At 41.1% G+C, this 15717-nt stretch overlaps 1 protein-coding gene across 7 annotated transcripts in view; it reads right to left on the bottom strand.

Annotated features, from left to right (window-relative positions):
• Nucleotides 1-113: 113 nt before the first annotated feature.
• LOC104149672 (acyl-coenzyme A synthetase ACSM4, mitochondrial) overlaps nt 114-15717 on the bottom strand; it is an 85589-nt gene continuing 69985 nt past the window's right edge. For 3 of the 7 annotated variants that reach the window (XM_068908502.1, XM_068908500.1, XM_009683419.2), the window contains 14 exons: nt 13080-13185; nt 10852-11116; nt 10408-10618; nt 8848-9055; nt 7851-7994; nt 6832-6988; nt 5855-5934; nt 4717-4840; nt 4088-4168; nt 3836-3937; nt 2244-2371; nt 2015-2114; nt 1246-1365; nt 114-615 (listed from right to left, as the gene is read on the bottom strand). In XM_068908502.1, the coding sequence (XP_068764603.1) occupies nt 529-615; nt 1246-1365; nt 2015-2114; nt 2244-2371; nt 3836-3937; nt 4088-4168; nt 4717-4840; nt 5855-5934; nt 6832-6988; nt 7851-7994; nt 8848-9055; nt 10408-10618; nt 10852-11052 (1743 nt within the window). In that variant the 5' untranslated portion in view covers nt 11053-11116; nt 13080-13185 and the 3' untranslated portion in view covers nt 114-528. The remainder of the gene's footprint in view (nt 616-1245; nt 1366-2014; nt 2115-2243; nt 2372-3835; nt 3938-4087; nt 4169-4716; nt 4841-5854; nt 5935-6831; nt 6989-7850; nt 7995-8847; nt 9056-10407; nt 10619-10851; nt 11117-13079; nt 13186-15717) is intronic. The other 4 variants (XM_068908503.1, XM_068908501.1, XM_009683420.2 and 1 more) reach the window with 2 other exon arrangements.

The following is a 15717-nucleotide window of genomic DNA, read 5'->3' on the forward strand; positions in this document are numbered from 1 at the left end:
AAATACGTCTTTCTCCTTCCACCCAAACAGGCTTTGGGAACGTTTCCATGACAGTTTTTGAGGAGAGAATAGCACCACTTCAGCACTACTAATATTGACTACAGGACAAAGACTTTTATGAATTTCTCATTTCATTTATTTGCAATTATCAAAATGTTGTAGTTAGACATTTTTAAAAGTGAAGCTGTTTATATTAATTCTAGTAAAAAAAAAAAAAAGATCCTTTGTACACTCTCAGATCTCCCCATCTCTCTTCTTCATTCTTCTTAATTATTTGTATTCTTTCCTTTCTGAAAATTTGTAAATTCATTGCAAAAGTGGTCCTAAAATCGCATATTCTTGTTACAGTCATGACAGAGCTATCCTTCAACATATATGAAAGTCATGAGTGTTGTCTCCTTTTTTTGGTGGCTTGTTCTCCCACACGTTCTCTTCCTGCTCTGTGCAATGACAACATGCCAAGTCCATACACTGTGTTATGGCTGGTATGGATGGTAGAATTTTTTTCTCCTCAGTTTCTGGATCACGTCATGCTCTTCCCCACTCTTTGTTCCTTAGAACCTTCCTCTGGATTTTCCCAGCAACAGTCTTTGGCAGAGCCTGAACAAACTCAATCTGAATAGCAAAAATAATCACTTTTAGTCAAATACGTTCTGAGTAACGTCTGAGATGCAAGGGAAGACACACCTGTATTATGGCTGTGGTAGAAAGGTGGGAAGCTGCACAGCCTGGGCTGGGACAAGTGAAATTCCTTACTACACATTTTAGCCAGACTGCAGGGGCAAGTACCACAGTCCCCAAGAGGTCAAGGCTTAAGCTGTCGGGACAGGGAATTACTGGCATCTTGCCTAGTTATGAGGGATGGACTCCACTCCCTGATGCCAGTAGGAACTTCTCTTTTGCTCTGGGGCTGGGAATCTAAACAGAGCTCAAGGGATAACTTGGTGAGAACTGAATGTCCTGTCCATTGGAGCCCCTTTAAACCCTATTATCTCATGAGAGGAAGACTGGAACCTGGCAAAGAAAAATGACATCATCATTTTTTTCCCATCGAGTCCTTTCTAGGATGTACAGCAAAACCAAGGCTATAGCTGCAACAGACTATTTTATTCATAACTATGTTTGGAGCGTTTGCCAGAAAACAGTTGACAAAGGAGCTGAGGCAGGACAAAACTGGTTCAGTTTCTGACACAATTAGAAGACCTGTCTTCTTATGGTGAAGATGGGGAAAAGCGGTATACTTACCTTCCTCGGATACTTGTAAGGAGCAGTCACGTTTTTGACATGCTGCTGAAGATCATGAGTTAGTTTTTCCGGATCATGTGATACAAAAGCAGGAGCCAAAACAATGAAGGCTTTGACTACCTGTACCACAAAAGTTTAGGACTCTGTTACTTCAAAGTGTGGGAGTAAAGGGATATTTTTATTCCCAAAAGTGATCATCAAAATTCAGAAATGTGAAAATTTGAGTTTTTTCTTTAGTTTTCTCTTTCTATTGGCTGCTTATTACAGAATGCAATATAATGAAAAATATATTCTGAAGCATGGGGGAGTGATAAATATTTTTTCACTTTTTTTTCTTCTTCTTAAACTTTAAACACTACTAAACTTTTGAAAAGTTTCAGAACAGAAAAAAGGTAGCTGCAAATCTCACTACAGAGCTCCAAGAAAATGTTGCAAAGTTAGGAAACATAAGAAGAAAAATGATACCCTCTGGATATCATTTCATGCGCTCAGTGGCAAAAAGAGAGAAATAAAATCCTGAATACAATTTCTTGGACAAAAAGATGCCACAATAAATCTCAAAATTCAAACCTTTTTTCCATATCAAACTCTGCAAACAGGGAAGTAACTCTGAAATTCTAAAGTCTGTCAGGGCATGGCCTTTTAAATTTTTTTTAAAATCTATTTTAATTTCAAAATCTGCAACATATTTAACTCCAGGTAAGCCTAGTACACATAAGGAACTTGATGGCTAGAGCAAAGTGCAATTCTTTCTATATCTGTTTTTTACCTCCCCTCGAATTGGATCAGGACTGCTGACAACAGCTGACTCTGAGACTGCAGGGTGCTGTATTAATGCACTTTCAACTTCAAATGGGCCAATACGGTACCTAGAAGAAAACGCAGATATGACAGCAGTAGCAAGCCAGACATCGGACTGGACTTTCCCAACTGAATGTTGTGATAAAACAGAACATCATTAACAGGAAAATGAGCAAATTTGAAGGCCACTGACTTACCCAGAGGAATTAATTATATCATCAGATCTTCCAACAAACCAGACATATCCTTCTTCATCCATAATCCCTCTGTCCCCAGTGATGTAAAAATTTCCACGCACAGTGGCAGCAGTTTTCTCTGGATTATCCTGACATCAGTCAAATAACATTTCAAAAAAATTGACCTAATGGTTAGTGAGATCTAATTCATTCACTCTGCAGTGGTGCTAAAAATAATCAAGACTATTTTATAGCTATTCCCAAAACCAGTATATTGAATGCTATTTTATGCCTTTACATAAAAAAAACAGAACCACATTAATTAGCAGTTTTGCAGTGAGGTAAGTGAAAGCTGGAAAAGATGTGTATTCATGTTCTAAAGAAAAAAAAGGCTGTGTTCCAGCAGAACGCCCACCCATCACAGCACATTATTTAAGTGTATAACCTACTCTCCTTAGATAAATGATTTGTTACTGCAAGGGGTCTCCACAATAACCTCCTGTCAATGGAAACTTTTCACCTCTGACTTTCAAGACCAAAGCACAAACCAGGTGATCTACAAAAAAGACTTCATTAACTACATTGATGTATCGGGGCTAGGTTATACAGGAGAAACAGCTTGGCAATGGAAGACATAATGAACCAAAGGGAGTTTTTTTTTTCCCCACATCACAAGTAATTAATTTGTGCCAGTTGCTGACAGGGGATGTTACAGAGATCCAAATATTATGTGGGTTCAGAAGAGGATTAAGCACACGGACAGGTTCCCGAAAGGTTATTCAACATGATGGTCCAATTGCAACGGAGAAGAATATTTTTACATTTGCCTCATTCCAGTTTTTTCTTAAGTATGTGCTACTACTCAGCACCACCAGAGACAATACTAACCTACATTGACCTTTGACCTGAACTAAAACAGTCATTCTTCTAACACATTTTTTTTAGCCTGTTCCACTTTCAGGCTATTTGAACAGTCCCATTTGAATAGTCATGTTAGGTTATACATGCCATTACCATAAAGCCATATGATTCTCTATATACTTGAGGGTTTCGTGCTGTAGTTTGTTTTCGTGCTGTTGATCTTGTGCACATCATCTATATGACAGGTAATTACACAAAGACCTGCTCTGACACTAGAGATACTGGAATGTGTAATTTTTAAACATTTAAAGGATTAATTTGTGGGTGCCTCAGATGGTTGTATGAGGGGAAAAAAGATGCTGCTTCTGCCCTTTGGAGAGCCTCCCTGAGCTCACAGCATAATACAGCAGCCTTTAGGGGGTTGCTTCATTAACCCTTATCCCAAGGATAGGGGTGGAAGAGCTAAGGAGTAATGCACTGAACATAAAGCCCATTCAAACTGTGCCAGGTACATCTCCAGAACAAGGTACCTCCTGGTTCACGCTGGATCTTGAAGTTACACCTAGCCAGTCAGTCTGCTCTTGGAACAGCAGCACAACGTACTGATCAGGCTCCAAGAGCTCAAGGAACCTAGAGAGACCTTGTGAACATGCTGGGCGAAACCCTGCTCAGTAAGGATTCAGTAAGTCAGAGCTTTGCACTAGGTCTCTCTTGAGATTCCAGCTGGCACAGCCAGGCCAACTCAAACTTACCAAGTACTGAGAGAAGAGACAGAACGGTCGCATAGGTTGGATTCGGACAGCAATATCGCCTTCTTCTCCTGCAGGCAGAATAGCCCCGTGGTCATCCACAATCTGCAGAAAGCACGTATCATTACTGCTTGGATTAGCTCAGAAAAATACCTGTGATCTCACAGAGAACACAGAGCGGGGCACAGCTAGCATTCTCTTACTTATGTACCCACACCTGCAACTGAACTCAGAAGATATAATGTAGCAACATACCTGCACGTCATAAGGGGGCAAGGCTTTTCCCAAAGAGCCAGGTTTAATTTTCATTCCTTTCACATTGGCACATATTGTTACCTGCGTAACAGATGGTCATCTTTTTATTTATGTAGTGTCTCGCAAACTTTATCCTTGGCTTGGATTAGGCAAGCCACTTCCTCCACGTGACTGTGTCATGGCAAGGACTGAATCAGAAGCTGAGAGAACACCTTAAATCTGACTTTTGGTAGCTGTGTTATGTTCAGTAACAGAAAAGTCTTGCATATGAACTGAATTAATATTTTCCATTAGAACCCCAGACAGGGCAAGTTGATACCCAGAGCAAATTATGTTTTATTTTTTGTCTAAATAAAGATGATGAAGGGATCTACTACAAGTTACTTGATCTGATGTAACCTCTGGCACAGTTTGTGCAGGGGGACGGACTCCATAGCCATAATATTTCCTATAAACCTTAAAAAACACAACTAGCTGATTTAGGAACTGCATAATCACATTATACAGAGTTAGTTTCAAAAAAGTTTATGTAGATAATTCTCACCTTTTCCATTGATTTATCAAGCACTTTGTGCATTTAGTATTGTTACCTTTGAAAGGACATATTGCAGAATTGAACACAAACATACTGTCTCAGTCTGGCCATAACCTTCATGGATATTCAGGCCTGTTTGGATTTTCCACTGCTCCATCACTTCAGGATTGAGTGGTTCCCCTCCAGATACACAGTGTTTCAGACTCATGAACTTGTAGCTTCAGAGGCAGAGCAAACAACAATAATTTTCTTAACTTCCGAGAACAGCAGTAAATGGTCTTAACTGGGCAGCCTCCCTCTACTTTCAAAGGGTATTGCACGCCTAAAACTTCACAAGTTACTTGGAAATGACAATAATCCTGTTACACAATCCTGGACTGGGCTCCTAGATTGCTTGTGTCGCCACCAAGGGCAGCGTGATTTATCTCTATGTCGCTGGGAGTAGTCCGGGCGAGAAAGTGTTTACAAATTTTCTTGTAAGAGCGTGAGCAAAGGTGTTTTCATGGAATAGCTGACAAGAAAGTAGAAAAGATTTGGACAAGCATGTCAGATGCTAGTGGAAAGTAGTTTCTTTAGGTGGCTATATACCAGTATCCAAGATTAGATAAGACAGTGAGAATTTTCTAGTGCAAAAGGAAGGCTGAAGGATCTGATCCCAGCAACACAGAGCCTGGGCTCGATACTACAACAAGGTTGGTTTGTGTCTAGATGAAAGATCTCTGTAAGAATAAGTACATTGCTGAAGGTGTGAAAACTGCTCACAAATCATTTTGAGCATTTCTCCTGAGCTGAATATTTTATAGTGTAACAGGTCAATAGGAACTGCTGCTAAATAACTCCCAGCACGTGAAAGCCCTCTAACTGTTCACGTCACCTTCAGGTGTCTGGGAACTCCACTGTACTCCAGTAATTCCCTGATCCAGTGCTGCCTGAAACCCTCCCTAACTGAAAGCTAACTGTGAACCCTAAGTTCAGATGAAGTGACACTTTAAAAAACTCATTTACTGTGCTGTCTTTTCAAAGACTCGTTCTTGGAGCCTGAATGGCTTAAGGTATGACTAGTTATTCTCACATTTCAGAACACAGCCTTCCCTTTTGAGAACAAGTTTTTCCAATTAGCTTTCTTTTAGCTGAAAAAGTAAAGCAACATGAGGAACTAAACAGCCACAGCTGTCACAGCATTACATCCCAGTCTCCCTCTGCTACCCCTGCAGTAGACAGATGTGCAGTACCTGCTCAAACCATGTTGCACCAGCATGCGGTAGGCCGTGGGGGCTGTGCAAAAGGTGGTGATGGGGTATCTTGAGAGAGTCTAGAAAAAGAGAATCTGTTATTTTGTTGAAAGGAAAAGGCAATAGTGAGTCTGACTTTGCAAACATGCGGGTGATTAATATGACTTACATACCCAAATGTTTGCAAAATGAAACCCATAACAACACAATACACATTCAATATTCAACGCAGAGAATGATTGTGTCTCAATGAGAGATCCTGACTGTAGAGTGGTTCTATCAGTCAGTCCTGCTGCTGTAGAAAATAAAATACTTTCCCTCCAACAAACACCACTCATGGAAACGTATGACCACTGAGTGCATCTAGCAGTTCTAGTTAAGGCTGTTTTCTGCTTCCTGGGGCAACTAGGTCCTAGACTCAATGCTAAGTGAAAACAGGGAACTAGAATGAAGCTTTTCCAATTTAATTCGGGAAGATTGGATTCTCCTCTCCATAGGAAAGGCTGACGTTGAGGAGAATAGGCCAGCTGACTGGTTCTGAGAAACAGGAGAGGAGGAATAGACACGCTGGCAACTCACTGAAAATTCCGGTTAATAGGGCCCCAGTTCAGGTCTATGTCATACTCTGAGTACTGACCCACGCGCACCCTGAGCCCAAAGGGGCTGGAAGTGCACATTCAGAGTGAGCTTTAGGCTAAGCATAGGGCAGGACAGCAGTAATCTTGAGCTCACTTTATCTTCCATCTTTCACATCACATCTCCTCCACCCTGTAGCAGTGTCACACGGCCTAACCAGGAGGGAAAGCAGTTCCTTTAGTTTACTGGGCACCAAACAAAGGGGCAATTGCTTTAGAAGAGACATGTGGGAAGTACCATGAATGCTGCTACAAACAGCAGTGGATAGGTATGCACTGGAGTCTAGTTAGATTGCTTCAGCTACGCAAAATAAAACCCACAGTATGAAATGTTATACTTACATCTGCGATAATTTCTGGTTTAAACTGAGGCATATTGTGTATAAAGACACATGATCCATTGATCCATGGAGCAAAAACACTGCCCCAAGCTGATTTTACCCAACCTGTATCAGAGGTATTCCACATTATATCTGAGGGAGTCAAGTTCATCCAGTACCTGAAAGAGCAGAGAGGAAAAAAAATGCTTCACACAAGTGTGAGAGACTTGAGCACAGGTCACATCATAATTAAAGGACAGGATAGGAGGCTTCCATTAGAAGACGTGGTGTCGGCAAACAAGGTCTTCAGAAAGTCCAAAGTTCACAAGAGTTAAAGAGAATCTTAAACATTCTCTTATTTGCCTGCATTCCCTCCTGTTTAATATTTCCAGTGTTTGCTTTACTCCTGAATAGTGCAAAACATCCATGGCTTGAGTTACAGAATCTGGTTCCAGATCAAAAATTGAACACACCATTTGGGGCAGGCTTTCCCCATCTTGTGGATTACAGAGATCAGCTGAATCACAGCTCATTTCTCTAAGAAACTAACCAAAATTACTTCTGTCGACTCCAAGTTCCAACTCAGAATGCCTTGGGAAATATATTCTTTGGTTTTCATGACGTTTCTCACTCCTTGGGAAGCATAAATCAGAGGCAAAGATATTCAGTAAAAGCAAAGCGTAGATTAGAATCTATGAACTATGACTTTTAACAGATAAGGCTATCATCTAAGGGGCTTTAGTTTTCCAGAAATGTCCATGTAATACTGAAGAATTCAATTTTGTCTGGTTTTGCTATAAGCAGGTTATCCTGACTGCTACTCTTCGGTCAGTCCTGTGAGCGACAGAACACCGTGGCTGTTGATCTCAACTGAATCTATAAAAAGCTTTTAGTAACCCATGATTTACTGTGAGAAGGGAAAGGTGAGGGAAAAGTAAGATCACGAAATTTCTGCATTTACTGGAGTTTTTATTGTCACATTTTCATTTAACTGTGATCACATCACTTAATCAGGACATTGGGAGTGACTGTAAGTTATACCTGCCACTGACAGCAAATCCAATGCCGTAACTGCTATGGGACTGCACCACCATTTTTGGAGAGCCTGTGCTTCCACTAGTAAAATAGATTACCATCGGGTCTTGACTCCTTGTCTTGACACATTTATGGTTAGCAGATGCCATCCTTCAGAAGAGAAAGTGTATGACAGTTACTGTTTGAACTTTTTTTACAAGTGAAGTAGTATTTTTTAAGGTTTAGGAGAGAAATAGGAAAATGTTTGGTCCAAAATTTTTTAAGCTCACAAAATAAATCAGGTATCACAGGAAAGAGTGACAGAGTGCATTCTACTAGTCACAACCGTGCTCTGTATTATCGTAACCTTCAAGATGTGAGCACCTAGAGCATATTCCAGTGTCTTTATCTATAACTATTTTGTAAGGGCTCTCAAGGTGCTTGTGGCTAACAGCAGGTAAATGTAAGAATTCCTGCCTCAACATACACAGTCTCCCAGTCTGAAATCAATGGAGGCCACATCACAGAAGCATTGACTATGGTCTTAGGCTTAAGCTAAAGGGACTGAGGAGCAATCCAGACTGTCTGGGCTACTGAGATTGTCAAGGAAAAGAAATAACTGACATCATGTTAGCTGGGCACCCAGAGTCAGCAATGGATATCTTCTGGTTGAATTCAAGAGGCATTAGGCTGCACTCTAGAAGACAGGTACAAAATGACTGCAGGACTAGTACTCAGTGCGCTTGCTTTGTGATCACTGCAGAAGCAGTGAGGTTTTAGAAGCTGACAGGCTGCTGAATCAGAAGCTGACAGACCTGTACCCAATTCCCCAAAAGCGTGTTGGAAAGACTTGTACTTAATACAGTGATTACAATGCGTTGGCACAGGGATGTAAAAATTTAACTTGTCTGTCTTTTGGAAATGAATCCCAAAAGAAAGGATTCCTCGTGAACTCAGCAATGTCACTTGATTGATACAGCTTCTTCCGTCTCACAGGGATGCTGATAAGACAGGTGATGCTCACGCAAAGAGTTCTTTGAGGTTCAGCCACCCATCTCTGTTGCCTTTGGATACAATTACTTTGCTTTTCAGAAACTGGCAGTCAGGCATGATAGATTCCACTGCAGGTGCCAGTGTATCATTGGTAATGATGCACTTGGCCTTTGAAGCCTGGAGTCGGTATAAAATGTCTTTGGCTGTTAATTGGGATGTTCCTGGAATAAACACAATTCCTGGGGAAAAAAAGAAGCAATTTAGAAAAATGACCATTCCTCCTTACTATGTTTATATGAGATGACCCCAGCCATAGAAAAGTTGAGTCAGCCACCAAGAATTTATTCCTTGAAAAACAGAAGTCACGTATGAAGGCAGAACTTGGATATTTGCAGCCAAGGAATGACCTGGGATAGACCCAACCTGCCAGGTCTTAACCGTTTCTGAAAGCCCCCAAATCCTGCAACACTGATGTTGGTGTTTGCGTCATCTATATTAAAGGTATCTGCATCATCAGTGAGATCTAGATTTGGAGTGTTTTTCAGAACCTTCTTTATGAGTCATAACTCAGGAAGTCCATGGTGAGATTATTATCTACTTAATTGAGTATATGAATGAGGCCAGCATTCGGATTGTATTTACATCTGGGATAAAGCCATTGTTCATTTCAATAAGGAATTAATATCTCTGATGGGGGATAAATAGGCGGAAGTCAGGCACCTTAAGTATTTAAACATATAGCTCAGTCAACACATCCCTCAAGCCTGGATTTATTTTGTAACACAAACAAATACGGGTCTGGATAATGGGCACGATATGACTGAAATCAAGTTTTCAGAAGAAAAAGATCAATGTACTGGGTTTCTATACCTCCTTTTCCCAAGGATTATGGCAGACTTGTTCTAAATGATTGATTTCAGTCATCGTGCACCTTTGGAGACACCTATCAAGTTCTACAACTGGAAAACTGAGGCACTGAGATTCTGAATGACATGCCCGAGTCATGATGCAGGATATTTTGGATAGATCAACAGAATTAGGTTCCCTCAATCTCAGTTCCATTTGTAACCTGCAAGAGTCACAGAGCTAACAAGCGGGACAAAATCACCTGGTCATGTCCCTGTTGATGCTGAATTGTTCCATCGTGGATGTTTAGCAAATATTTTGTTCAACCCAATTTCTACTAAAAATGCAACAGGGTCAAATTCTTCCAAGAATTTGCCAAACGGTAACAATAAATCGGCAGTATATTATACTGAATTGTTAAATGGTCTGGTTATATAATTTACTGCATTAAAAATGTCCACACTGATAACACAACTAGCCAAATTTGGCCTTAGATTGTAAGCATTCAGCCTCCACTGGCTTCTACTTAGAACGTGATTTTACTGATTGGTGTTTGCACAGCATCTAATGCAACGTGGTTTCAGACCCTGCTGGGTGCTGCCAATTCTTCTGCTGCTCAAAGAGATGAACTGTACTAGGCACAGTAGTCTCACTGCTGTTTACATTTTTAAAATTAATTTAGTGTGTTTTTCACATCTCTTCTCTTTATTTTCTTTCCGTCCAAGAGATCAGGAAGGTTACTCACCTGTTCGCATACAGGCTACATTCAGTAGCCACCATTCAGGGACCCGAGGCAGAACCACTATAACTTTGTCTCCTTTCTGCAAACCACACGCCTCAGAGAGTATATTAGCTGCCTTACTGGACAGAAATCCCAGTTCTTCAAAGCTCCACCTCACCTCCTCTCTCTCATCACTTATCCACCAAAAAGCTGGATTTGCTGGTCTTCCTCCATTCTAAAAGGCAGCAGAAGAAATTAAAACAGGAAGTCGAACTTTAAAATGTTTAATACGACCCAAATTAACTCCAGACTACGTAAATCATCCTTGGCAAGTAGTTCCTTAAGTGATATCTGCATTTCTGACAAAGAAAATACTAATACTGCAGCTAACGCTATCCAGCATCCATCAGTAAAATTGATTTACGTCATTGTGATTTCCTCTGATGTTTATGAAGTAAAAGAAACTACCTTTTCCAGTTGTGACCATTTATCCAAGACATCACTTGCAAAGTTGAAATATTCTGGCAGTTCCTTTTCACATTGGTTTATAGAATCATAATATGAAATAATCTGAGATGTGAGAAGCCTGTGGTATCCATGGAATAATTTGCAAGGTGACCTGAGAATCCGCAAGCACTGAGGAATCCATAACTTAACAAATGTTCTCATGATAAATGATGATTTATCAGGCAGTGGGAAAAAAATCAGATGAAGACTTACAAGGATCAGTCATCTGAAATAAATAAATAAATAAACATTTTAAAACAGTTGGGTGTTGGAAGCTATCTAGTTTGTGATGTTGGACGAATTCATGCAAACCAGCTTGAATGAACAGGTTGTCTGTCTCTCCTCCTTTTCCCCCCATGAGGTTAAGCAACTCTTTGTTCTGGCAAGAGACTGTAAACTTTTTTTTTCATTATAATCTCTGTCCTCCAGTTTATCAGCTGATGAATGTCTCTCATATCTCATCTCTACGGTTTCACTTGCTAGTCCTTCTCTAAATATCTAGCTCTTGCTTTCTATAAGTTTTACTTTTCACTTTAAACCGCCTATGGAAAAACACTAATGAAACGATGCACTGCCATTAGTTAGAAAGTGTGCTGAGCTGAGGGTAGTTTGTTTACCACATTGATTTAAAAATGATCCACGTAATTATGCTATGTCTCAAATACACACTAGATGGCGATTCACCACACTAAACACACACCAATAAATCTGATGACTTTAGTTTATTTCTTTGAGAGTTCTGTTTCCATTGGAAGCATGGGATTTTGTATTTTATTTTGCAGCTTCCCATGCTGCATTTATTTTGGAAACTACTATATGATGACTTAAAAGGTTTTGTAACTCTTTTTTTGTTTAGCTGTTATTTCTTTGTACGAGTTTTTCAGAAGCTCTCAATTTCCTCACCCTTAAAACATCCATCACGGCAAAGACGACGTAACACTAGGCAAGCGAAGGTGAAATTCTGAAGACCTTCATTTGCTTTTCACCTCAGCAGAGGTGTGCAACTTAGAAAAAGCTACATGTAAAACATACTTGCAAAGAAAACTCTACCACTTCCAGTCTCTCCTAGCCTTGCCTACACAAAATACAGGAAGAGACAAAACAGATGATACTGCAGTTATTTAAAGTCCCACTCTGGAAGCCAAAAAAATCAGATCTTTACTCACAGATCCAGAACCCAGTCTGGTGTGAGTCTAAGTCTTTAAGGATCTACATCCTGTTCAATCTACGGGAACCTTTCCCCCAACTCAATGGAGCCAGCTTTTAAATCTTTCTGTGCCTTCTCCTTGTTTCATAAGGAATAGTATGTACCCATCTTGCAGGGAGACTATGCAATTACGTTCACCTTTACATTACGTATTCCAAGTGTAGTTGTAGAGTGGCAGCTCAAAGCGTTCAAACAAATAATAGTAACTAACATCAACTCTAAAATCTCTACATTTGTGAGACAAATCCAAAACGGAAACAGAATTTGCTCACATATGAAGCATGTTTCATTGGCTCTTGAGCACAAAGCAACTTCTGGGGTGTGAATGGCCACAAAGCTGACGGCCCAACCCTTGTATTTACAGTGCACCTGACATTTCCTGCTGGCTGCCTCAGGAGTTCTGCAGAAGGCAGACTTTCCACAGCGCTCTCAAACCATAAACCACAAAATGAGAGAGCCAGATCTAGTTAGCATTGATGAACACATGTGCAGAAATGGTGACCTAATTTGCTGTATGCCTAAGATAAGATATTATACTCCTAAAATTTCAATTTTCTGTTCAGCTCTACAAAATTGTAACTCCGTTCCTCATTGGAAACATGTTCCAGCAGGATCGACTTCTGTATCCTCCTTTCCTTACTTCAATTTCCTTCCAGGACATAGAAATCAAGAGCCCTTTCCAATATGGTGCCTACTGCCCAACTGGAGGTTTCTAGGAAGGATTTCAGTTGATTTGCTTCAGTGGCAGCCAGGGGAAAATCAACTCTCCAAGCAAATGGCTTGTGTCATCCTACGTGTGCTCCAGGAGCCTTAGGCTGCCTCCTGGGCTAACTTACAAAAAGGCCTCTGTAGACCAAAGAGCACTTATTGGTCTTTCCCTGCTCTCCTCGAAGATACTTTTTACCCTCCTAGGATCTTACTTGAAAGACAACTTTGGAAAAGAGCCTGTTATGGACCACAAAGTCAAACAGGAGACTCTTACCTTCCTGATTTCTTTTTCTTTAGTACCTGATTGTTCCAGCTGTATTTATGTGCGATCCTATCTTGCAAGCAGCCTGAATACACAGTTCCTTATCCCATTAGGTGCCCTGTAGGAGTGATAACAGGGCATGTCTCAAGGCGCACTATGACCCAAAGCTTTTGAGAGTGATAAGAAAGAGTTCACTTGAAACCGAACCCCACTCACACCTGGCATGAAAATAAAACTAATCTGGAATGTGATCTGCCAGCCCCAAGAATATGGCGACTACAAGATCAACTACAATTCTGAACACTTCTTCCTTTCACTCCTCCTACCATATTTTTCACCCTTTAGTCTACGGGCAAGAAAGAGTGAAGCAGTGCTTTCCTCTCTTCAGGAGGAAAGGAGTTTGTTTATTGGAGGAAGCTTTTTAGATGGTCAGTTTGGTTCTACTAATCTGGACCAACCTGCCCTCAAGTCAACTTAGTCCTTGCCTGTACAAATGAAACAACCGCCAGAAGATGTTTGATCTCTTCTGGAGAGGCTACAGCACTGGGTGTACAGGTTAGCCCCAACTTTCAGCACAGTTTAAGGCTGGGCCAAAGATGTTTCTGCTACAACTACAGATTGGCAAATATTTACAGAAACAATAATTTGTTAGTAAACGGCACCTTCTTAAATTTTTGTAAAGATATTTCTTAACGTGTTTGGAAAAGACTAGCTAAGGAGGCCTCATACACAGACTATTAGACACACAGTTTATAGCTGTCCTAAGAATGAACTAGTACGTTTGGTACCTTCAGCTTACTGTGTAGATATTAGATGATTAATGTGGGACACAAGCTGTTCATGCTGGATGAAATTTTGCCACCACTGAAGGCCAATGGCAAAATCTTCTGGTTTAACCCACAAAGCAGTACTTTCCTTGAGCTGTAACACGGCACTTATTTAAAGAAGAGACTGGAGCCTCATAGACAAGGCATAGGAGAAACACAGACACTAAAACTGCACATTCAAAGCAATGAGTTTTCCCCGAGTTCACCATGCTCTGAATCAGATCCACAATAAGCAGCTCATAAGTGCAACGGGCAACCAAATATTAACCAGAGGAGCAGCCATCAAATACTTTCCTAGGTACTTCACTTACTGCTGTGTCTCTAGGTCTGTGCTGGGTAATCGCCACAACAGTAGGTTCTCTAATTAGAGAAGAGCATTATGAATCAACACTCACGCTTCTCTGGTCAAGTATTTCTTCACATGCTCTCTCACCTTCTCTCCAGATATTCTGGTTATTTTCAGGAACAGTAAGAACTTACCCTCTCCACTGAACCTGTTCTTCCAAATGCTGCTAAAAATAAGAAAGTAATTAACTGCATTAATCTTCCAGTGAGGAGCTACATTTGGCTCCACTGGTGGTAGACCCTGTTATCGGCCTTATCAACCACTTAGTTTGGCTGATCCAGCAAAACTAAGCTGCCGTTTGAGCAGCAAACATTGCCACTTAAGTGTTCCTTTCCTTCTTTCTCACAGTGCGAATAAAGGCCGGGCAGGAGGAAGACATATCTGTTTTTCTTTCTGGCATTACTGTTTCTCACAGGTTTCCCAGCAGTAAACAGCATAAGTCCAAACGAAACAAAGACAAAAAAAGCCAAACTCCCAAAAATCAAAAAGGAGAACAATGTCCTCTTGCTGAAAAAGAACAACTTTGACCGAGCATTGAAGGAAACGAAGTATCTGCTGGTGGAGTTCTGTGAGTATCCACCTCCCCTGTCTCTTACCCTGACGGCTCTGCAGAGCATGACTAATGCTGAGGCACTAACGTATGCTTATTTTACTGTTGCTTTGTCCTCCAGTACTCCTTGTTTGTTTTGTCTGTGTATCCATTTCTGACTAAAACTACAATCATTTATTCTTTTTTGGGGTGGTTAAATACCTGTTCAGGGAACAGCTCTTTACAACATTCGGGTGTCTGGAATTTCATTACATAGGACTGCAACTCTTTCCCTGAAATTAGCACTTGGTTAGGTGAAGGCAGGCTTGTGTTTTTTCTATTAGTTTCGTGTGCTACATAAGGGGAGGAAACAAGGGGGGCTTTCTGAGTAACTAATTTTATCAGTTAGAAGGTCTGGCCATATGAGCTGCATCTCAGAGCCTTACAGAAAAAAAAAATGGCAAGAAGCAAATGCCAAAAGCCATATTCTTGTGATCACTCCTCTAGAAGTTGAGACGTGACATCACTTCCCACTCCGCAAACATGGAGCTGTATTTCCTGGCGCTCAGCTTGCAACACAGAGTCCCACTGCCGGAGCAAAACAGCACCGGGGGTTGTGTGCTGCAAGTCGTGCCTCCCAGCCTGAGGGTGCCCTTCCATGCACAGGTAATGCAACATAATGGAGAGCTGCCACGGGGCAGAAGAGCCAGCTGTCCTGCACTGTGCATGCCAGACCCCTCCCAGCACCAGCACGCCTCTAGTGCTCCTGCCGACCGGTTCAGCTGAGCAGGCAGGGAACCAAGCACTTTTTGGTAGGGTTAGTTATCTGCTGGTTTATCTCCCTGAACTGGCTCGCTGGCCAGTGCTGAGGAAACAATACGAATACCTGGCCCGAGTGGGAGAGCTGTCCAGGGACAGCTGGCTGCTACATTGGCTTAGCTGGACCAC

Source organism: Struthio camelus, chromosome 15 (genome assembly GCF_040807025.1).
Source record: "Struthio camelus isolate bStrCam1 chromosome 15, bStrCam1.hap1, whole genome shotgun sequence".
Taxonomy (NCBI): Eukaryota; Metazoa; Chordata; class Aves; order Struthioniformes; family Struthionidae; genus Struthio; species Struthio camelus.